The 24,190-nt window shown below is 50.2% G+C and overlaps 1 protein-coding gene across 8 annotated transcripts in view; it reads right to left on the reverse strand.

The window, feature by feature from the left end:
- The window catches only part of Brd1 (bromodomain containing 1), a 72,914-nt gene that overhangs the window by 12,443 nt on the left and 36,281 nt on the right, over positions 1 to 24,190 (reverse strand). For 7 of the 8 annotated variants that reach the window (XR_009226716.1, XM_058579091.1, XM_046443513.2 and 4 more), the window contains exons 3-7: positions 14,645 to 14,801; positions 9,481 to 9,612; positions 8,961 to 9,089; positions 8,171 to 8,483; positions 5,172 to 5,432 (exon numbers count right to left, since the gene is read on the reverse strand). Coding sequence is in view for 7 of the 8 variants with exons in the window: in XM_058579091.1 (XP_058435074.1) it covers positions 5,172 to 5,432; positions 8,171 to 8,483; positions 8,961 to 9,089; positions 9,481 to 9,612; positions 14,645 to 14,801 (992 nt within the window). In the remaining variant the exon portion in view is untranslated. The remainder of the gene's footprint in view (positions 1 to 5,171; positions 5,433 to 8,170; positions 8,484 to 8,960; positions 9,090 to 9,480; positions 9,613 to 14,644; positions 14,802 to 24,190) is intronic. The other variant, XM_046443518.2, reaches the window with a different exon arrangement.

The raw sequence follows: 24,190 nt of genomic DNA on the forward strand, positions 1-24,190 counted from the left end.
GGGCCACACTGTGTGCCTGTCCCTAACCAGAGACTGCGGTCTGGTACCCTGGGCCCAAGTGCACAGTTACTTTCTGGAGAAAGCTGAACATGTGCTTCACACACATCAATATTGGCTTGTCACGATTTCTACAATCAACATTCACTTACCTTGAGGAGGACAAAACAGCCACAGAACTAAGGGGACCTCACACAGGATCCCACAGCACTCTACACTGCACCCGAGGCGCGCCAACAGAGGGAACAGACATTAAATGGTTCTGACCAGGGCTAACTGCTGGGAGTGGCTCGGGATTAGGAAGGAGTCCCAGGAAGGGCAGGAAATGCCCCACTCCTTCAGAGTACCCATCTGCACAGAAGCCCTAAAGACTGAGGGCAATTCTCACATGCCTGATTTGAACAGTCTTTGGGAGAAGACTATTTTAGCCTCTTGCAACAGGTGTTTAAAAACTACCAATACAACAGGACATGGAGCTGAGCTCCCAGGTTTAACCCTGGGAGGCAGCTGTCTGGCTCTGTAGAGAGCATGAGTGCATGCCACGCGGGGCCAAGACACTGGGGTTTCGGGATAGGACTGATTTGGGCTACAGGAGGTGTGATATTAAAAAGACAAAGAGATACAACTTAAATGATCCAGTAGTATACATTATCACTATGTGTCTTTTTTTTTTTTAATATTTTTTAGTTGTAAATGAATACGATGCCTTTATTTTATTTTTACGTGGTGCTGAGGATCAAACCAGTGCCTTCCACATGCAAGGAGAGTACTCTACCACTGAGCTACAAGCCCAGCCCCATGTGTCATTTTTATTTTATTAAAGCTGCATATACCTACAAATCATTTGAAATATGTAAGGTTGATATTTTAAATTCAAGAGTTCACTTTGAAAATGAAAAGCTCCACAAGTTACAAGCTTCACTAGGTGTCTGGCCATCTGATCAACTCAGAGCAAAGACTCCAAAGTTATCTCTAACCCTCAAGAGCAGAGCGCAGGGAGGCTGGTCACGCACCCACAGATGTGTCACTGCCTGCCACAGCAACCCCACCACCAAGGCACAAGTGCTGCCTCAACCAAAAGGCCTTCTGTCTTAAACAGTGTCACACAGGGAGCATACACATATCTAGCACGTAACACTCATGCCCCAGGGGCCAGCCACCTGCTTCTCCAGATCACAATATCTAGGAATTGGAAACACTGAGCTCCAAACACTGACATCAGTGCGAACAAGTCTCCTCACCCGCCCTGGTTAAGTCACCATTAGTTTAGGAAAACATGCTAAAATAAATGAAATACAATTTAAAAAAAAATAAAATAAAATAAAACAGTTTAGGAGAATGTACTCACAAAGCACACAGGAGTGCCAAGTAGCTGTGCCTGGGGAACACGCAGAGCCTGCGGAAAGCTCTACTCACACTGTGCCTGCACTGCATCCCTGACAAAAGGGCTGGCTGGTAAGGGGCACGGGGGTGCCTGGGGCTGTCACCAGCTTGATTCTGCAGCCCAGCTCGGCTTGGCTGCACTTCTCTCCTGGGGCCTGCAGGCACGAGGCTTGCGTCCTGGCTAGGCTACCCCTCCAGGGCTGAAAAACCCCTCTATCTACCACTCTGGCTCAACCCCGGGGGCCTTATATATTCCCGCACAAAGTCATTCCTCGCAGTCCACATCTTCCAACCCCTGGTGCTGTGTGGCCACACTCCCCATGTGTCCTCCACCCGTGCCCTGTAGTCAGCCCACATGTAAGCCCAGGTTCCCAGCCACCACCCTGTGGCTCACTGGACATGCTGCTGTGGTGTTTACAAGGCGGACACAGGAAGGCAGGCACTGGAAAGAGAAGGCTGCCCAGATATACAGACTCAAAAACACCTCCACACACTGTGGGACCCACACAGGCTGCTCAACCTCTCTGTGCCTCCATTTCCTCACCCATAAAATGGGGAAACATCAGCACCCCAGCCTCTCTGGGCAGCTGCAAGGAGAGTGAGTTTCTAGGGTGGCTGGCTATGAACACATCCCCAGTAGCTACCACCCCTTCTGCCAGGGCTTCGGCTGACAGAGAAACGTGCCCAGTCAGGTCACTCAAGTTAAGCCAGATGGGAAGTTAATACATGCCTATGAAAATTCTTTGTATCAATGGCTGTTATCAATCACATGCTGTTATTTAACTGCATGTGAGAAATGATCGATTAACTTCTAGAATAAATTCTACACAACTCAAGCACACAGCTTGAACGTGAATATAAAGGCAGGTACCCTGAAGTCCCCCTAGCCAAGACTTGGCTCACACATAGCAGCAAAACTGCTAAACATGAAACAGCCTCACACACGGGGTCAGATCCAGACTGGCTACTCCATTAAACTGAGGGATCTGGTGACCATGCTTTGACACACCTGGCCACCTTCCACCTGAATGCTTGCACCCAAGCCCAAACCTCTGGAAACCACTGGGTTGGGTGGGGGGTTAGCCCATAGGAACATTCCCACCAGTGCTACCAATTGCTGTCCTCCTGTTCCTTTCATCAGCCACCCTGCGGGAACAGAGCTCACACACTAAGCATTCTGCACTTGAGTTAAAAATCCCTTCCAAACGTATCTATCCCTTCTGGCCATAGCATGGCACGTACACAGCAAGAACCTGACTACTATACACACAGTGGTGCCACATGCCTGCACTGCACTGACTCTGGAGCCTTCAGCAAGGGACAAGCACACCTCCTCATGACCCATCCAGGAGTGAGGTACAAGCCTCACTCACCACGTGTGGGCTCTTGCTCCTCCCAAAGCCTCTGCTTCACCAATCAACTGAAACCCCACTGGGTGGAAAGGCAGAGAGAAGGCTCCTAAGAGCTCAAGTTCACCTCACAAGGCTCACCATGCCCAAGTTCTAGACCTCGACCTCACTCAGCTGGATCTTGGTAACTCGAGCCAAGACAGAGAGGAACCTGGCAAATCAGCCACTCACCCCTGTTGTCAGACCAAGTCACGGCCGGCCAGAGAGCTGTGTGTCAATGCGCAGCTCCTAGGGTTATCCTGCCTGAAGTTCTTCACATGCAAACAACACAAATGTCACATCAACATCTTTCCACTGAAATTTAGGTGAAGCCATGCATTTGATATCAAGGAATTTCTGTCTTTACAGGAGTAACAATACTGCAGGTATATTTAATTAAATAACAGAGGTCTTAATCTTTCAGAAGAATGTGCTGAAATATTTCCAAGCATCTGGTCCCTGGTCTCAGCCATCACGGACACACTGAGCACACCTCCACACCAGCTCAGACGCACTTCTGGCTGCCCACCCCACGTTCACGCCATTCCCCATAGCGTATCTGCTCTGCCTGGAGATGGGACGTCGCCTCTACTCCCCTCAGAACAGATCAGGCTGTTTCTTTCCCCATCTGTCTTTCCCCTTAGCTAGAAGGAAAACACCCTTTTGTGAGTTCAGTCATTTCAAACACAGACCCAACAACCTTCAGCCATTCTAGGTGTCTTTGCTTCAGATAATACCATGCATGTTTTCTCTAAGATGACCCCAGCTGGCTCATGCTCAAGGTCAGGGGAATCTGGGGAGCCACACTCACAGCCGAGTGAGGGTCCTGGACCCTGTGCACACACTGTGGATGGAAGGCACCTTTGAGGAAAGACCTGTAAAGGCAGCACATGACTGCAGTGGGAAAGGTGGTGTCAGGGAGGGGGCTCTCCAAGGATGGAGCTGCTCCGATCAGGGTAACCAACCTGCTGACAAACCTCCTCCCTTAACTCACTGTTTTGTTCAAGGCAAAGAGACACTATACCTAAGAGCGGTTAAACCCCAGGATCATCCTCAGTCAGGGGACCGGCTCAGGCAGTGGCAAGAGGATCACCCTGGGAAACAGGCAGTGATGCCATCTAGGACCCACCAGGGCACAGGGACAGCAGCAGATGCCAGAAAGTCTGGCTGTCAAAGGTCCCACGAGCAAATGCTCCTCAAAGAAAGGTGCAGAATCTCCAGAGTCAGTAGGGTGTTACATGCTAGTGACAGAGGCTCACAGAGCACAGGGTGAACATGTGACACGCTGAGAACTTAATTCTTTACCGTGTGAACAGACCACACCACCACCAAAAAGGATGGAAGGGAAGGGCACAAGCACGCCCCAGCTGGACAAGCAGGAGGAGTTGCCAAGCCCAAGAAAGCCCAGGTGCTGGAGTGACTTCCTGCCAGCGCCTGACAGCAACAGGATGGAAGGCCTGACCACGCGGGGGCTGTCTGACACATTCAGCAGCCACCAACGGGGAGCTGCAGGAAGTGACATTGTGGGGACAAGAAGCAGGGAATCCCGTGTCAATCAAGAGCACACTCACAGCAACTGCATCTGTGGGTCTGCGTTCAGCTTCCCTATCCCCACTTGGATACGTGAGGAAAACACTCTGGGAGGTGAGAAACCACCATGGACAGCCGTGGCAGGAGCAGATCTTGCTCTGCTCTACTCTGTACAACTGGAACCAAAAGGGGGTGGTGAGTAGCAGGAGTGGCCTGCCGGCTCCACTCAAGCTGGTTTCTAACTCTCACCTGGACCCTACCTCCTCAACCCAGACATGTACAATTACCCTCCTGCCGCTACAATGCTACGTCTGCACTGGACTCCCCCGTTTCTCCACTAGACGGATGGATTTGTCCTCCTGTATGTCCCTCAGACCCATCGGAAGAGCTCTGCAGTCAGGAGAGTAGAGTCCATGGAGGGTCTTCGCAGGAAGGGCTCTGGCCTCTGCGGGGAGACACTGAGCCTCCTCCCACCATTCCACCACAGGGGGAGACTTCAGGGATAGCAGCCACTCTGAGGACTGGTGCATACCTCAGCAGCCCCCTCACTTACAAAACAGAAGCATTTCTCACTCTTACATGCAAACCACCTTGCTCTTCTATACACTGGAACATCTACATCATTCTTTAAAATGTTTTTTTTCAGGCCTGAATTGGGGGGGGGGGGGGCGGATATTTTATTCTCTGTGCCATAAAGTCTATAAACTATGCAAGTGCCAAAATATGATACAAAAGGCACAAACTGTACCATCTTTTCAAAAGGAAACAAAACCTGGTGGGAAACCACGATCAGAGTTTTTGTGAATTTCAAAGCTTACAACAATAGTGATGACCACAGAGCACTGGTCAAGGCTGACCCCCCACCACGCTTACCTTCCTCCCCTGTGTCAGGCCCCAGTGGAGCAGCATCCTCTTCAAAGCTGCCAGTCCCTGGCCCCTCTGGTGGGGACTGGCTGTGCTGCTGGCTAAGCTTGTTTCGAAGGACAGCAATTTCTCTTTTGAGCAGTTTTGCCCGTTTACTCCGCGAGCCGCTGGACTTCATTGAGCAGGTGAGGTCCAACTTGTCCAGCAGCTCTCTCAGCTGCTCCTCCAGGCCCAGGTGGGCCCTATTGGCGGGGTCCAGCAACCTGTCCACTAAACCAAAGGATAGACACCATAAACCATCAGATTCCAGGACCCCTCTGAGAATACTACACTGGTCCCAACTGTCCCTGAAACTGCCCTTGGCCACTCAAGGCTGTGCCCAGGCCCCTCTACCCATTCTCTGAACCCACGGAGGGCCAACTGCCACAAGGAGACACAGGAGGCTTTTGAAGGAGAATCCCTACTCCCACAGCCACCAGGCACAGTGGGGACAAGGTAGACGAGCAGAGGCGGTATCCAGATGACACCCACCTCCCGCCGAGGGTAGGTCCCAACTAAGTCTTCCTGGGTGGACAGCCAGATCTGAGCAAGGGTGCACAAGGACCACCAGAGAGATGCACATTCTCTACCAGTTCCAAGTCTGCCAGCAAAGTGATGGCATGCCATCAGGCCCACCTAGGACTGGCACTCATCACAAGATCCCAGCCAGTCTTCAGAGACAGAATACGGTGTGGCTTTTCTGAGCCTGAGCTGAAGAGCTCACAGGTGGTTCTGAATCCAGGCATATTTACTACTAAAGTCCTTACAATTTCAAAAAACACCCAAAAAAAACCTCATGGGGTACAAATCTTACACCATCGAGAGACGACCAAGAAAGAAATCACTCTTAGAAGCTACCCAAGATGAAATCAAGGGCCAAAGGAAGACAAAGCCAATCAGGCCTCTGCAGAACCCCGAGTCCTCCTGAATACCTTGTCTCTGCAGGACATGCAGCCCTTGTGTGGGAAATGAACCAACATATGCAACGTGTGACTCACATCCCTGTCGTTGTTCCCACAAAACCTCCAGAGGCAGCCCCTCATGCCACCTGTAGCCCCCAAGGAAACAGCCTTGCAATGCCGGCCTCTTCCACAGAGGCCAGCGGCTCCTCCATCTGTACCTGCAGGACAATACCGTAAGACTTGGGGTGCCTGGTGCCAACAGAATAGCAGTTGCACCCTCCTTGAGCAACACCATGGCTCAAGCGTTCCCTGCCCAAGCAGAGAAAGAAATGACACTGGACTTCTCATTCTTATTTTTCTCCTCAGCAAAAAGTCCGGCATAGAAATTTATTTAGCAACATGCGTGATGATCATTTTCTCGAAGATACCAACTCATAGGTCTCCAAGCCCAGTCTGTTCAGGGGAATCTTGTGGCCACAGTTAGCAGGCCTTGAGGAGAAGAAGCAGGGCCTATGGGGTCAAGGGCTCCCAGTTATCACTTGGGCCCTGTTTCTTTTTCTTTTTCTTTTTTTTTTTTTAAATACCAGGGATTAAACCCAGGGGTGCTCAACCACTGAGCCACATCCCTAGCCCTTTCTATATTTTATTTTTAGAGACAAAGTCTGAGTTGCTTAGGGCCTCACTAAATTGCTGAGGCTAGCTTTGATCCTCCTGCCTCAGTCTCCTGAGCCGCTGGGATTACAGATGTGCACCACCCTGCCCAGCTGGGTCCTCCTGTTTCTAAGGGCAGCCAGCACCATGTGGAGGGAACAGTCTCTGCCCAGGGCCACAGGTGGTGAAATTCCACACCAGACAGGAAAGGCTGGGGGGCTGTTCCCCTTCTCCTCACATGCAGACTGGAGAAGACATTCAGGGAAGTGAGGTGAGTGTGGAAGAATGAGGTCACTCCAAGACCATGATTCTCAGACCTACTTCTACCCAGGACCCCAGGGAACATTACAGAATACAATGGTTCTGACCTAACCAGCTCTATCTGGGATTGCCAAGAGTCATCAGCTCTGAGTTTTGAATCTGTGGTTTTTTCCCCAATTTTCTACAAAAATACACATTCCCCTTGAAACCAGAAACAAAAAATAAAAAGACATTCCCTTCTTTAAAAAAAAAAAAAAAGTTCAACCTATCCTGCATGCCCTAGTGCTGGCAGGAAATGGTCCCTCTGGGCTAGATACAGGGGCCAGCAGCCAGCAGCCCACAGGGAGACCTATGTCCTGGCTGAAGCCACAGTCAGCAGGGAATGGAGGGAAAGGAAGATACCCAGACTGCACCAGTCCAAGTCCAGTCTCAGCACTGGTCAGTGATTACCAGCAGGCGGGTCAGGCCAAGAAACCAGGAATATGAGAACTCTGAACACATGACCCAAATACCATGACTTTTAACTAACAACTCAGAATTCAGGAAAACCATGCTTTAGGGTGCTCTACCTACTCGTGTGGACATTCATGCCACTCAACAAACACCAACATGGGCTTGAGAAGCAAGGGTCAGCAAGGCTTCCATAGATTGCTCAGAGCAGGAGGCAGATGAGAGGCAGGCAGACATGGCATGTGCCTGGGGCAGCCAAGAAGTACAGGCCCAAATGGGGTCAAGAGGGCCAGGGACACACTTTTCCTCAGGCCCTTCTGCAACATGTGCAAACCATGAGTAGAGGTCAAAGGCAAAACCAATTAGTTTCTACCCCTTGTCCGTCAACTCTGACAAGAGCTGCAAGACATCCTCATAAGCCGAACAAGGGCCCCGCTGGGTACAAATCTCTAAGTCAACTGCCTTCGTGGTCTGTATCATGGAGACCTGGGCTGCTGCAGGTCAAATGTGCCTGAAATGTAACAGGACCCGAATGATATATGTTGTATACAATACACACCAGGTTGCAGAGAGAATAAAAAATAAATAAAACAAGCACCCTCTGGCATATCTGCACTGACCACATGGCAGGAATCCTGATGCTTTGCACAGTGGGCTGGGAAGAGCATCCTCCTGTCTTTGCCTGGACACAGCACCAGTTCTTACCATCTTCCCAGGAGAAAGGCCGCCGAGGGGGCACGGCAGGCCGCTCGGGCAGGTGCATTCCAGAGGCCTCTTCCAGGCCAATGCCGTCCAGCTGGCGCCGGGCCTGCCTCAGAACCACGCCGCCCTGATCACGCAGCCTCACTGCGGCTCTATAAAACACGGTGTCCTTGGCATTGTACTTCAGGCAGTTATCTACAATGAGGTCAAAATCCTCCTCAAACGCACGCAGGTTTCTATACCCCTGAGCTTCTAGTCGTTTCCTCATCGTGGCAAAGTCCATGGGATGTTTAATATGGTCCAGATAATCCGGTACCTGATTTTAGGGAGGAAAACAATCATTTACAAACTAAAACAGGGTTCTGAGCTTACTCTACTTACCTACACTAGCAATCATATTTGTGAGCCACACACCCATCTCAAGAGTATTTTCATACAGCTAACAAATGGCAGCACCAAAGCAAGCTGACAAGGACCCTCCTGACCCAAGTTTCTTTAGCTACAAGTACCACTAGCCAGGCAATGGTGCCAATTGCTGAGGCTGAGAGGAGATGCCCTCAGGCACTTGCTGTACTTCACAGTGAAACCTATTTTTAATAAAATACTTATATATAAAAATCCTGCTCCATTTGTGTACAATGAATCAAAGAGTATTCTGGTGTCGTGTATAACTTATTAGAATAAGTAAGTAATGTATACATGCCTTAAATAAAATTAGAATATGTCTACAGTGTTCCCCAGCTAAACATTAACCATCAAACAGCAACTCTTGAGACAGAAAAGCAACACGCACCTCCTTCAAACTCACGGGCTGGGCAAAGATCTTAGCGGGGTCCTTCTCCTGCAGCTGCTCCAGGACTGAGCGCAGCAGCACAGTCAGTGGAGTCAGCCGCAGCTCCATGGCCATCTGTTCCACCTTTACCTGCAACAACAGCACACGCTCACCATCAGGGACTCAGGCACACCCCTTGGGAACCTTGGTTCCTTACGTTCTGCACAGCCACAGAGAAACCCCTGCAGACCAGGCATCACATGTAGGCCAGCCCCTGCTACAAGGCAGCCCTCCTCCTGAGCCCTGCCTATACTTATTTCAAGGAAGCTAACAACACAGCCTTCTGTTAAGGACCTGCAATCCAGGGCCAGTCACCTGACCTGGCTCAAGGGAGGTACAACTGTGGGGCTAACTGTGAGGCAGGAACATGCTGGGAAGTGGGGCTGCCTAAGGGTGTCTCCAGAGCTCCTGTGAGGCAAACAGGGGTCCTGGATACCCACAGGTCGCTCAAGGAACAGCCCAGGGTAAAGGGGGACCTCACCTGCTCACGCTTGAGCTTCTCCCTCTTGCGCAGCAACTCGATCAGCAGTCGGGCGCGCTCCAGGTCATGCCGGAGCCGCTGCCAGTACTTCAGCTTCTCTTTGGCTGCTTTCATTTCTTCATCGTTTTCTCTCTGAAAACATTAATTGAAACTTCCCCTCAGTCAAGCACACAGACTCTTCCTGCCAACGGCCTCAGATGCCTGCACAAGCAGAGCCCACTGTGCCCTGCATGCCAGTACCAGCCAAAGAGGTGTCCCACAGGCCTGTCCCAGCTGTGGAGCTGAGGGAGATACAGGACCCCAGGAGAGCTGGGAGGGACAGCATGACGGGAATGCACCAGGTGCACAAAACCAGGTCTGTGTCCATCCACCTCACAGCATAGAGTAGCTTGGGCTCTGGGCTTGCAGAGAGGCGTGGGACAGGCATGCTGACACCCAACCCTGCCCTTGGAGATGGCTACACTCTGCAGTCCCCAAAGACGGCTCCTCTCCTGCCTTCCCTCCTTGGGGGGGCGGACAGAGTGGTGGACCAGGCAGCATGTGCCATGACCTCCCCATGGACTATGCCAACCTGTTCCCAACAAGTCATAGATACGAAAGCACAGTACTGCAGAGCCATGGCACGTGGTGGTAGAGAGCACACTGCGTCTGCCTGGCCCTATAATCAGTCACCCTGGCTATACAGAGGTCTTAGCAGGATGAAGAACCACAGCAACCCATGCTGGCCCTACAGGCTCACAGAAGCCTCTCAGAGGGTATACTCAGAGGCACAGGCACACTCCCCTACAGCAACCACTGCAGAGTATCCAGCAAGACAACCAAAGCCCTTCCCAGCACAGGACCAGCTCTCTAGCCACCTGGCAGCAAATGACAACCAGAAAATTTACCAGCCAATGTAAGACATGCCAACAGGCCTCCAGCACTCCTATACCTTATCCAATCAAGACCCCGCCTCTGCTCCCCTGCTCCGGGCCTCTCTCTGACAACACTTCAAACTTCCTTTTCCTGCCTAGTCAGGGCACACCCACACTAAGAACACTGGTCCTCAGGTCACTGCCCAAAGTGAATACCCATCCTCTGCCTTATGGAGGAGGGACGTGGCAGGGACACTGCACCCCACTTACAGGACCACACAAGACAGCTTATGTCCAGGACCATCTCCATACAGTGGCTCAGCATGCCCTGACCCTACCACCATGGGAAGGAGAATGGCCTACCTGGGATGTCTGCCCTGTACTGCTGAAGGATGACCCCTGGACACACACCACTGGGCAGCCACAAGCCAGGAGCTGACATCAATTTCTAGAACAAGCCCTACACTCATGGGACCTCGCTATCTCTGGGCTGCTCTGCCCTCACGTTCCCACACCCAGAGGACAAGCATGCTTGTTCAAGGACACAAGGTCTGATGGCAAATGGTCATGGAATCCACCACTCAACAGTGAAAAAGCCCTGAGTAAAGATGTGCAGGAAGGCCAGGAGGCACACAAGACAATGTACCCTGTGCCCATCTCAAACCAGGAGGTTCCTGCCTGCAGGGAAGCAGTGTCAGCGCCCACCATAGCACAGGTCACAGGGAACACCTAATGCTACTAGAAATTCTCAGGCATTGAATCAGGATTAACAATTTCACTCACATGAACAATGCTAGTAATATATTTAAAATGTGGATCTGACAAACCACATCCCTAAAAGCATCTGAAAATCATACTGCCTATCAGTTGGAAACATTCTGAGGATACTTGGCCTGGACCGTGACACCAAATAATCTTCTAAATACCAAGAAGCCCCTTCATGTTCACGAGCTAGCAAAATGTGCTAGTTTGCCCAAGGCCTAGGTTTAATAAGAAAATGCCATCCAGCAGCAGTGTGGTCACATGCATGGTGATGGAGCACTGTGGCCCTCACTCCTGCATGCCATGGCATCATGACTGAAGGGCCCGAGTACACACAGTCTCGTCTACTCCAAAGTCCTAAACCTCCTTGTTCTGCAAATGTCAACTCTGGAAGACACCTCATAGGAGGACCGAAGTAGAGAGGTTTCTGAGAGAGGGAAGTACAGAGGTGGTTGCCCACTGCCAGGAAGAAATGCCCACCCAAGCTAAAGAGCCTCTATTCAAAAAACAGGAAGAAGACCCAAGTGCTGGGATGGGAGACGTCCCCCATGGTGAGGAATGGCTCAGCAGTCACAACAGAAACCCCAGTGCTGAGGGATATGCCAGTAGGGCTGTAGACACTAGCCAGCTCCACAACAACAAATCCCATCCTGGACACTGCACCAAGGGCCTGAGACCCAGAGAGCAACCAGTCCCAGCCCAGCCAGCCCCAGTCTCCCTGAGATGCCACCAGCAGGAGGCTGGGAGGGGTGGCAACCTAGAGGGAGTTGATAGACACACTCGCATGGCAAGAAAGGAAGACCCAGGGAGCAGGATGAATGGAGAGAGGCCAGACTGAGTACACAACTGCCAGACTGCAGGCCAAATCTATGCAGCCACCTTATTTCTTCCTCCAGACAGTGAAGAACATGGTACTTGTCCTTCCACTGTCTAGGGCATACAGCCCTCTAAGAAGGCCTCCGGACCCCAGCTGCACTACTGGCAACCTTGGGGGCCTAGCTTTCAAAGTTGCTCATCCACCCTGTCTGTGGTATACCTGAACGGTCAGCCACGGGACCAAAGGGCTCTGCCAGTCTTCTCCCAGGGCCTGGGTGAGGGCAGACACCCAGAAACCTGGGCAAATCAAATTCTAACATCAAGTACTTCTACTTTCAAAAACCATTAGGAGCCAGGCACGATGACACACACCAACATCCCAGCAACTCAAGAGATAGGAGACAGCAAGTTCCTAGACCAGCTTGAGCAACTTAGCAAGACCCTGTGTCTCAAAATAAAAAATAAAAAGAGCTGAGGTGAGACTCAGTGGTAGAGCATGTGCCTAGCAAGCAAGCAGGAAACCCTGAATTCAGGCCCCAGAACCACCACCAAAAAAGATTAACTCAAGTCTTTTAAACATCCCCTGAACAGCACCACTGTCATGGAACCCCTAGAAAAATCAATCCTCATAGGACAATATAGGAGTAATCTGGGGCTGTCACCCATCAGTTCCCGCTTACCCCCACATGGCACTGCAGGTGCATATGCCCCACCAGAAGGTCAGCATGGTCATCCACAGCCCTTTCAGCAATTCCAAGTCCCTCCTCCCCAAAGCCCTCTTAACTGGGAGGTAATGCAGGCCTCCTGACACCACTGTGGAATATGCTGGGCTCCAGTCCACAGACCCTTCCTCTCCACCTCCTAGTGAGGTGTCCTCATAGACTTTCCTAGGACTGTTTCAGTCTGACCGACCCAAGCACCTGGTGGCACCATCTTCTCCCATCTTGTCCGGTCTCCCCCTTTTCCTCCCTGGCCTTCCTACCAGTTCCATTGTGCCCAGGCCCAGCCACCCACAGACCACACAAGCCCTGCATCCTTCAGTGTTTGTGAAGGGCAATGATCCCCACAGCCTTCAGATCCCTCCCAGCCACATCAGTGCTCTTTTCACGGAGACTCTATGGACATTTGCTCCTTTGTGACTTTTTTCCTGGCTTAATGGAAAGCCTCTCCAGCCAGGGATGAGATCCCAGGTCTAGATTCTCCACTGCCGCTGGCCACAACCCTCTTTTCCAAATTCCCACCATCACAGAAGCAAAGCTGAAATCCTTGATCCTGCCAGTGTCCACCGTGGCCACATACTCCTCCACTCTGTAACTCAATGTCCTAAAGGATCCCCTGCCCCAAGTTCCTCTCCTCTATACCTGGAGCCCCTGTGGGGTTGTGGAGTAAGAAGAAAGGATGTAGAAGGGTGAACAACAGTGCCTCACAGCACAACAGGGTGAAAAATATGGTTGAGTCACTCAACAACCAAGAAATACCCACTGAAGCCGCTGCTCTGCCAGGCACTTCAGAGCCTGGCGATATAAGAATGCTTGCCAGTGAGGGGCTGACTTACAAGCTCAAGCTCCTCTGCAGAACACAAAAGAAGGAAAGATGCAAGTGGGGGAGTCTGCTTCATGGAGGCCCCAGACTCTCCACAGTCACTAGGAGATTATAGTGAGGAGCAGTTTCTATCCATAGCCTCTACCAAGCACCAAGGACTCCACCACCCAGATCAGACCCACAGACCATTCACAGGTACAAGCAATCTGTCCACACAGGGCTCAGTCAAGCAGCACCACTGAGCTGACAGCCAACCGCACTCCCCCCTAAATCACAGGGCCCCACCAGGAACTCTAGAGCCACACACTCCTACCAAAACCAGAGCTGAATTTCACACCAGACTAATAATGCTACTCCCTGCTCAGGACTGCAGCACAGGAAAAGGGCCACACAAAGGTCCCATGAGGCTCCACCCAGCCCTCCTAGCCTCTCAGCCTGAGGAGGTGGCTGACACAAGACACACTCTCCCAGAGACTGGCCTTTCCTTGCAAAACACAAGTGAGCAGAGCTGCCAGATACATATTTCTGGGTGTGTTCAGGAGTACCATTTTTTGTCTTCAATTCATTTTTGTGACATCTTACAGAAGCCAATTCTTTACTTTCTACTTTTCTTTTACTTTTTTTACATTCTTTCAAAACTGTTTTATAATATCAGATGGCTCCTTAGGTCTACATTAACAGCTAAAATGTTGAACTGTTAAGGTGCCTGAGCTTGTTCTTCTTAAAAGGAAACCTCTGGACCCTCCCATCTTGTCCGGTCTCCTCACTAAATGCTAAAACTGGCCTTCAGAGCAAAGCCCGGAAACAAATCACTCCTATGCAACGCTGCCAGGGCCCACCGTGCAGACCAGCCATCAGACCCAGGCGCTCCTCCAACTCTTCCTGCGGTCCCTGCTCTGAACACTCACGCAGCCAATGTTACAACAGCTTCCCTCGGCAGCACTTTCTGGCCCCAGAGCTGCCAAGTGCCAGGCATGGGGCCGACAATTCATCAGCCTGTGCAGCGACAGAAGGAAGAGCAGACACACAGGCCATGAGGATGCATGTGTCACCTGCACAATCCCAGCACAAAGGCCCAGTGCCACATCCTGCCTAAAGAAAGTGTCCTCCATGCCAGGGGCTGTCTGCTCAGTGTGGTCAGTGTGTCAGGAGGCAAGAGACACTGAGGCTGACAAGGCGCATGCACGTACCTGCTGCGTGTTTCTCTGGGACTGCAGGCTGGACTGGAGCCGCCGCAGCAGGGGAGCGCCATTCCTAGACAGCCTTTTGAGTAACCAGTAGCTGTGGGCTCGCTCCACAAACTGCTTCTTCCGCTGAATGGCCACCTGATTCGCAATCCTATTTAATCTAAAACATGGAAAAACTCAGAGTTTAGCTTTGAAGCAGTACATTCAAATGTTTTCATCAAAGAAACTAGAAATGAAGCATTACTTTTAATAAAACCACAGGTTCACAATTTAGTCTTCTCCTGAGCCATGATATACATTATTTCTACTATCCCTAGTGATACAAAAACAAAGTTCACAATTCAGCTATTTGAAGATTTCATCTACCAAAATATGTATCAGATTAAACATCTAAAACGAAAGAATTGAGCAAAGCTTTAAGTACTTGTGATTCTTTGTGTGCTCTGTCGACTATTCACGGGCTGGCTGGGGCCATCACTGCGGTGCTGAGGCTTCTCAGACTGACACTGTGGGCCTTGGTGCCACTCAACCCTCAAGGAAGACAGACTGGCCCACTGGAGGGACAGCAACTGACAGCCAGGGTGGGAAGAGTCTGTTCTGACTAAGTGACAACTGGGCCTCTCCAGACTCCTGAGAAACCTCATTTTTCTAGGGACTACAAAATGCAAAATGATAAAAACAAGTGCATGAGAATGAGGTCCTTATTTAAACCCTTAAAGGCCAGCCAGAGAGGCTTTCTGCTAGAACAAAAGACGGCCCATCATCAATTTGCCTCAAGGAAGCCAAAAAAATGATAAATTCAATCATAAACCAGCACTTACTGCAATAAGCAGCTCCTCACCCCCCACCAAACATCAAAAGTTTCAAAACTGTTTTATAATATCGGATGGCTCCTTAAATTAAAATTAAGGAATTTTGAGTTCAACTTTTTGAAGACTTCAAATCAAAACTTTTACAAAATAAACAATAAACAAAAACATCAGGTAGAAAGCACAGCTCCTTCCTGAGACTGCTCCCAATCTCTCTGCTGTAGGTCTCCTGCCCTGAGGCTCTCCTTGGGTCACCAGGACCCTTTCTGTGCCTGCATGCTCAAGGCAGCCCAGGCACCCAGCCCACATCTCCAATGAAGGTGACTGCAGCACACTAAAAGGCTGGGCTTTAGCAAAAGTGGAGTGGGGGACCCTTGGGCTCAGACCATGGCCCCACACAGGTTCTACAACCACAAGTTGGATAGGGCTGGTCATGCTCAGCTCATGGACTACTGCTTGGCACAGCAGTTTAACCACTTCTGACTGTGAAGTGAACTGTGTGAATCCTAACACTACACAGCCCAGAGCAGCTGCACCCAGACAGGGATGCTGGGACACAGACCCTTGGGTTCTTTTAATGATCAGATGAGGCAAAACAAATGGAAGTATGTTTGAGCAATCTGAAGAGCCAAGGAAATGCTGGTTGCAATCCACTTCATGAAGCACCTCATAAGACAACCACACCTTCTGCAGCAGCAGGATCTCTGGAAACATGCATAGCCCCAGGGCTGCAATGGAATCACATGTAAAGTGCACCCCAGAAGACAGCACCCAGACACCACAGGTGCCAACACTGGCTCTGCCCTCGTGAGCAATGGCTCACCCCGAGGCGGCACCAGGTGCACAGGCTGCAGCCACTACCTCCTGGCAGCAAACACAGCCACACTCCAACCTGCACCCATCAACCAGTCTAACTACCAGCTTACTAGGAGTGCAGGGTGGAACAACACACCAGACTGCACCAGGGACACACAATCAGCCCAAGCCCAGTCGGGGGTCCGCTGCAGACAAGAACCTGGGAGGACCCCCAACAATTAAATTGCAATGAAGAGACCAAAGAAGAGAGATCAAAAGACATAAATGCTGGATGTAGTCTGTCCCAAGAGTCCATGGACAAGAAGCCTAATTGCCAGCGTGGCAATTTGAAGAGGTGCCCAGTGGAAGGTCAAAACAACAGCTGCTCTCCACACTCTGGCTTCCTGTCTTGCCACACTTGCTCCCACCAGAGGCCAAATCCATGAGGCTGCCCCAGCTTGAACTTGCAGCTCCAAAAAATGCTGGGTCCTAGAGGATGGGAAGAGGCTAGAAGGGGATGGGGCTAGCAAGGTCTTGCCTTCTAACATGAATGGTGGTTACAAGGTGTTTACAGTAAATCAATAATGCACACATCAGTTTTACAACCTTTCCAGTCTTGTATTGTATGTACAAAATTTTTAAATATTCATCAACAGTGCACTCAAAATTTTCTCAGTACAGCTGATTTTAAAAGCAAGGTGTCTTCAAGGGGAAGGTTTCAGGTACATTTTGGTGATACAGCCTTTAGAGATAACAATAAACACCTACGCCTTGCAATAGCTGGTTACTCTAAACCTTCTGAAGGGCTTAAGCTTGCCCACCTTCTACCTTCTGGAGAAATTCAAGCATTTAAGCGGAGGTCAACTGATTAACATCAGTTTGTAATTTTTGGTACAACATTTTTTTTGGCTTACTTTATTCATTTATTTGGTGCTGAAGATCAAACCCAGGGCCTCATACATGCTAGGCAAGCATTCTTCCATTGAGCCCCAGCCCTTGGTATAATATTTTAAATAGTTTTTTTGGAAGCTAAAACTTGAGTACAGTGCTACCATAAAACTGCATTTAATACAACCTACTTTAGATGTGACCAACATTTCCACCATATAAAAACAAACCAGGACAAGAACTGAGGGTGAACTTGTCTCACTCCCACAGTAAGTAATGTTTGTCCGTGAAAAGGTTAAGCTTTTTTTTTTTTTATTGAACTCAGGGGGCACTCAACCACTGAGCCACATCCCCAACCCTACATTCTATTTTATTTACAAACAGGGTCTAAGTTGCTAAGCGCCTCGCCATTGCTGAAGCTGGCTTTGAGCTTGTGATCCTCCTCTCTCGGCCTCCCGAGCAGCTGGGATTACAGGTGCGTGCCACTGCACCCAGCGTGGAAGCTGTCTTTTTTAAAATCCCATTTACTCCAGGGCTGGGGTTGTGGCTCAGTGGTAGAGTGCTCTCCTGGAACGCAGGAGGCACTAGGTTCAATCCTCAGCACCACATAAATGTAAAATAAAGATACTGTGTCCACCTAAAACTAAAAAATAAATATAAAAAAAAATTGCAACAATAAATTCCATTTACTCCAGATACACATCTCCAGTAAGCATCACCTGTGGTCAACTCTCAAGCTGAATACTTGGTGTTTCCATGTGTACTGACAATTTTAACAACTTATCAAGAGGAAACCTAGGTCCACCTGGCATGCACTGGGACAATGGACAACAGAAAGAAAGCAGCTCTGGATAGAAGCCAGATGTGCCAGGTCAAGTGCCAGACTACTCTCAATCCACCACACCACCTTCAGAAGTATGTGCATATCACTTCATGTCCTAGAAGTTACAACTCTCCACCACTGGACCCTGGAGTGAAAAACGCCAGATTCCAATTCAAAGTGCAAACTGCTTTTTAAAATTACTTTAGGGACTCACGTAAGGAAAGAGCTAAAGAATTCAGAATTTGAGAGGGGAAGAGAATGGAAGAGAAGCTTCCAGGCTGCAACGACTTAAGCCCCCATCTCAACTTTTAATCAAGAGTTAAGGGAAAACAGACTACAACTGATCTCAACAAAGACACAATTCAAAGAAACAAGAAAGAGGCCCCTGAAACCTGGACTGAGATGCCAGAAAAGCAACCTGATATACACCTGTTAAGCCACGACATGCATTGGGGGCGACTGGGGAAGGGTCCCTTCAAAGAGGAAAGATCACCAGAGTGGCAGAGTCAGGTGCTCACTGCATGGCAAGGAGGAGATTCCTGAACACCTGTCGACAGAGACTACATTAACAAAAACTACCTGAAATGAAACATACGGACTGAAAGAGCCAGCACTGTGAGGACGCCAGCACCAGGCTGGGTGCAGCTCAGAGTGGAGCACTGGCCCAGGAGCACCAGGCCCTGGATTCCACCCCAGCACGGCGTACAGGAGAAAAAGAATACACAAGGAAGCCTCACAAAACCAAAACTTGTTCTTGGAAGGAAAGGCCAGTCAACTTCAGAAAGACCCCTTCAAGGAAAAAAGACCAAAACTGTTGGGGAAAAAGTATAACGGCAGCCGCACCCCAGGAAAAAAAACCCAACATGGCGCCTAAGGACCTTCTCTTCCTATTTTCCCTTTTCACTGGCACGAAAAGTTCCCGCCAGTGTAAACTCTCCCGCAGGCGACAATTTCAAATCTCACTGGGGGGAAACCCTAGCCCCAATAAGAACTAATTTCGTGGGCTCTGGAACTGACATCTGGAAGAACTTACCAATAAACGAGTGACCCGTCATTTACCTAAGCCCTGCTACCTCTCCTTAGATCTATATAAAGCCCACAGCCTTTTGTAATAAAGTGGAACTCTCCCCGGCGAAGTGTCTTGTGTGGAGGAATTCTTTCATTCTGGTGCCGAAACCCAGGACACGGGTGAGCTCATTTTAACAAGAGCCCCGGGCCCGGCTCCACCGAGACACTCCGCCCTAGTCTGCTCTTTCAGACGCTGGTTCACTGCACTGACCACTGAACTGGTCTAGGTAAGTCCCCCCTCCGCGGCTCACCAACTCTCTTCGGGCTAACAGCAGGAACTGTGACCGTGACTGTCCGGCACACTCCTGACGCCCGGTAGGGAGGAGGGAACCCACCCCACTAAGACCTTCACTGGCCACAGTGGACCCTCTGGTGATCCACTTCCCTTTTGGGCGAGAGGCTTCTGGGTTTACACAAGAGGCTCCCCAGTTTCTTCCTCCTCCGCCAGAGCTCCGTTCCTCTCATTCCTGACTCTTTCGCTCCAGTCAAAAACTTTCCTGACGTCAGGTTGCCTGTGGCTCCAGCCCTATTGGGTCTCACAGATCGCACTTCACTGGTAACGACCAGGTAGTGCCCTCTGTATCCTCGCGAAGGTGGGTCATTTTGGGGACGCCCACTTGATCACTCGTTTGCCCTGAGCTTCCAGAAAGCTATTCCAACCCGGGTTTTCTCTTTGTCCCTCTCTCTTACTCTTATTCTCTCTCTCTCTCTCTCTCTCTCTCTCTCTCTTCCATCTCTCCCTGTGACCATGGGTGTCTCTTCGTCTGTACCTGAAGCCTCACCCCTCAAATGTCTAATAAAAATTCTGGCCACACTCTCCCTCACACCAGACATCAAGCCCAAACTCCTGATCAAATTCTGTACCCAAGATTGGCCTACATATCCTCTGGATAATGGCAATCATTGGCCTCTAGAAGGCTCATTAGATCCAAAATCTTCTCCGGGAACTACTGCTAGCGTCAGAAAGGGTGGAAGGAGATTCCCAGGTCTTCCAGTCCTGCCCTCTGCTCTCTGCTCCCAACCTTCCCTCCGCTCTTCATGTCTGCACTCCCTCCCAGCAGTACCGCGTCCCCTCCCCCTCCCTGCTGCAGAGGCCCTGTCTGCGCACTTCCCCTCCTCTTCCTCCGTGAAGACATCCCCCTCCCCTCCCTCTTCTTCCTGTCCGCCACCCGCCACCCGTGGCCCTGTCTGCGTGCTTCCAGTCTGCCTGGCCACCAGACACGTGCACTGGTGCTCCACCTTCCCGGTGAGGTGGGCGAAAAGGGCCGGTAGTGCGCCCTTGGCAGCCTGGAGAGGCCTGTGGATCCCACCTCAGCCTGCGGCTCGCCCCGTCGTCCCTTCACCTTCATTGCGCTACGGCAGCTTTCCCGCGAGCCCTTGACTTGCTTGCGCCTCCCTTTTGGCCTCCCTTTTGCCACCCGGTTCCAAAGGGCGGGCAGGATGGGTCCCACCTGGCTGCAATGGGTGGGACTCTCCGGATCCCTCCTCCCCCACTCTGCTCACCTCTTCTACTGATAAGCCCTTTCCCCTCCCCCTACTCATGCCTCTCTTCTACCCACACGGGTCCCACCAATCCCTCTTATCAGATAACCCACAGTTCCTTTGTCCTCTCAGGGAAGTAGCTGGTGCTGAAGGGATAGTCCAAGTGCACGTCCCATTTTCGCTTCAAGATCTGATCTTTCCCAGATTGCAAAATGTCTTGGATCCTTCTCTGCTGACTCTTCTGCTTATATTAAGGAATTCCGATATCTCTCCCAGACCTATGATCTTACCTGGCACAACGTCTATGTTGTTCTGTCCTCTACTCTGACCCCAGATGAGCGAGCCCGCATTCAGCAGGCTGCTCGAGATCATGCTGACCAAATTCGTTTAACAGATATGACTCTCCCCACAGGTGAAGCAGCTGTTCCCCTAACCAAACCTAACTGGGACTATCAAGATGGCCATCAAGGTCGCCGTCACTGTGCTCGCGTGGTCCAATATCTTATAGCAGGCATGCAAGCAGTTTCTGATAAGATAGTTAACTTCAATAAACTGAAAGAAATTACCCAGAATCCTGATGAAAATCCATCCTTATTTCTCAACTGCCTTACAGAGGCCCTAACCAAATACACTAAGCTGGACCTTGAGTCTCCCACCAGGGCTACAGTGTTAGCAACCCATTTCATTACTCAATTGGCCTATGATATTAGAAAAAACTCAAATGAGTTGAGGAGGGCCCTCAGACCCCTATCTGAGATCTGGTGAAAATGGCCTTTGAAGCAGGCTCCATTGCAGGCTCTGAGGCCTACGTCTCCAGCAGAAGTTTCAGAGGGGAACCAGCATTCCTCTCCACCAGAAGCTTGCCTCAAATGTGGATGTGAAGGTCACTGGGCTCGCCAATGCCCAGACCCATGGCTTACTCCCAAGGCCATGCCCCACCTGTAACCAGACAGGACATTGGAAGAGTGACTGCCCCATGGCTGGCCCTTCCTCAGCGCCTCTACGCAGGGGTATGACCAGTCAGGCAGTCCCCTCTCCTGAACTTTTGGGGTTCGCAGAAGACTGAAGAAGCCCAGATTCAAAGACCCCCATCGCCCTCTCTGAGCCCAGGGTAATGCTCCAGGCAGCGGGTAAGTCCATAAGCTTCCTTGTGGACACGGGGGCTACCTATTCTGTCTTGCCTGCCCATTCTAGGCCTCTGTTTCCTTCCCAGGTCTCAGTTATGGGGATGGATAACAAACCCTTCTCCCCAAACAGAACTGTAAAGCTGGCCTGTGCCCTGGAGGGACACCCATTCACTCACTCTTTTCTGGTCATTCCATCCTGCCAGTTCCTCTCCTAGGCAGAGATGTTCTCCAATTACTAGGAGCCACCCTTTAACTATACCCCAAGAATACTACCACCCATCTCCTTCTGCCTCTAATCCTTACCCTCTCTAATGACCTGACAGTACCTACTGTGCCACTGCCCCCTGATCTAGTTGATCCCCAGGTCTGGGACATCTCCACACCAGTCATAGCCTCCCGCCACTAGCCAGTCCGTATCCAGCTGAAATGCCAAACTTAAATTTCCTTCGAGTCCCTAAGACTCCCCCTGCAACACTCCCATATTTCTGTTACACAAATCCTCAGGAGCCTATCACTTAGTCCAGGAACTCCGCCTAATTAATGAGGTAGTTATTCCCATCCACTCGGTGGCTTGCAACCCTCATGCTTTTCTTTCTCATATCCCCCATTGACCATTCACTTTACTGACCTGGATCTTAAAGCTGGCTTCTTTACAGTGCCTCTGCATCCTGACTCTTATTACCTCTTTACCTTCACATGGGAAGACCTTACATCCTTTAGGTTTCAACAGCTGACATGGACAGGCCTACCCCAAGGCTTCAGGGACAGTCCCTACCTCTTTGGTCAGGCCTTGACACAGGATTTAACTGTTTGTGATTTGGGGATAGCACTCTCTTACAGTTGGATAGAAGCCTTCCCTACCTCCAGGAAAACTGCTGACACCATCGGAAACTGCTGACACTGTCGCCTCCATCCTCATTGAGCAGATCACTCCTAGGTTCGAACTTCCTGCCTCCATCCAGTCAGACAACGGTCCAGCCTTCATTTCTCAGGTTGTTCAACTAGTTTCCAAAGGAGGCTCCACATCCCCCACTGACCCCAATCCTCGGGTAAGGTTGACAGGACTCACAGCATTCTCAAGGACCATCTCACCAAATTTGCTATTGAACTCAGATTGTCCTGGCCCAATCTTTTGCCATTGGCCCTCACCCAAATTCGGGCAACCCCTAGAGCCCCCTTAGGCCTTAGCCCCTCTGAGCTGTTCTATGGGCGCCTTTCTTAATCAACTAAAACTTTCCTGTCACTCCTCCCCCCACCTTGTGTCCTACCTGCCCTATTCTCATACTTCTGTACAAACTCCTAAGAGAACACGCAGACCCATGTCTTCCTGCACCATCTGTTACTTCTGTTCCAGCACAATCAGGAATTGAATCAGACCCCCTTCAACCGGGTGATGCAGTCTTACTTTGAGAGCTACATTCTCAGTCGTTGAAACCTCGCTGGACGGGACCTCATACAGTCAAATTTCCACCATGCTGGGACCCACCAAACTCAAAGTTTCTCGCCAACCCTCTCCTGTTACTAATCATTAATCTCTCTCAAGCTTCTATCCCAACCCACAGATGGAGCTTCTACATCCAAGTGACATGGCAACAGGATGGCACCACCCACTCTCAGTTTATGGATCAAGGCAATTACCCTTTCACTGGCTGTAACTGGGCCCTTAATGTTACTGGATTCAACTGGACCACCTCATCCCACTTATGTTCAGCAATGCTATGCTTCATAGCAGACCAAACTGAGGAATCCTGTAAGCACTGGCCTGACACCTATGGCAGATGCCCTTATAATTCATGCAAAAAACACTCTCTAGATAAGCCTCGCTATGAGAATCGAGCATACACCAAATTGACCTTCTAACAGCGGAAAAGGGAGGTACTTGCTTATTTCTCAGGGAAGAATGTTGTTATTATATTAATGAATCTGGTCTAATAGAACAAAATATTATTAAATTACAAGAATTATTGACCCAATTGCTCAAACCCACCTCCCCTAATCCCATAACGGGGTTCTTCCAATTCTCTCTCACCACGTACTTGCTACCTCTCTTGGGGCCCCTTATTGGGATGCTCCTTTTTTGCGCTCTCTTGCCCTGCATAATGAAGTTCCTTCAAACCCAATTACAGAAAATTTCTAACCAAACTTTCAACCAGCTTCTGCTTAGGCACTACCAGCCTCTGATGACCAATGAACCCCCAACATCTTCAAGAGAACAGCTCACTCATTGCTGAAGCTCACTACCAGGCGCGATGGAATGCAACGGACATCGGACAGCGGGAGACAACGAGCCAGGAGAACCTCTTAATCTACCACCCTGGATTCTTGAGTCTTTATGTCCTTTTAAGCCTCCTCATGGCCCTTGGCCTCTTCTCTGTCAGTCCCCCAACATGGAACTTCTGCCAAAAACTGACCTTTGCTTTAATTTTTATCTTCATCCTGTTTTTGTTTGATCTGATCTTCTTCAGGTGCTGGTGACGCCATGTCAAGGTAACGCTTCCAATATTTCCTAGAGTCTCTGTTACAGGACCAGTGGCTGATACCAACAATCTCCTCCATC

The sequence above is a fragment of the Marmota monax genome, unplaced genomic scaffold (genome assembly GCF_021218885.2).
Source record: "Marmota monax isolate L192 unplaced genomic scaffold, Marmota_monax_Labrador192_F-V1.1 WCK01_AAM20220418_F8-fsc00234, whole genome shotgun sequence".
Taxonomy (NCBI): domain Eukaryota; kingdom Metazoa; phylum Chordata; class Mammalia; order Rodentia; family Sciuridae; genus Marmota; species Marmota monax.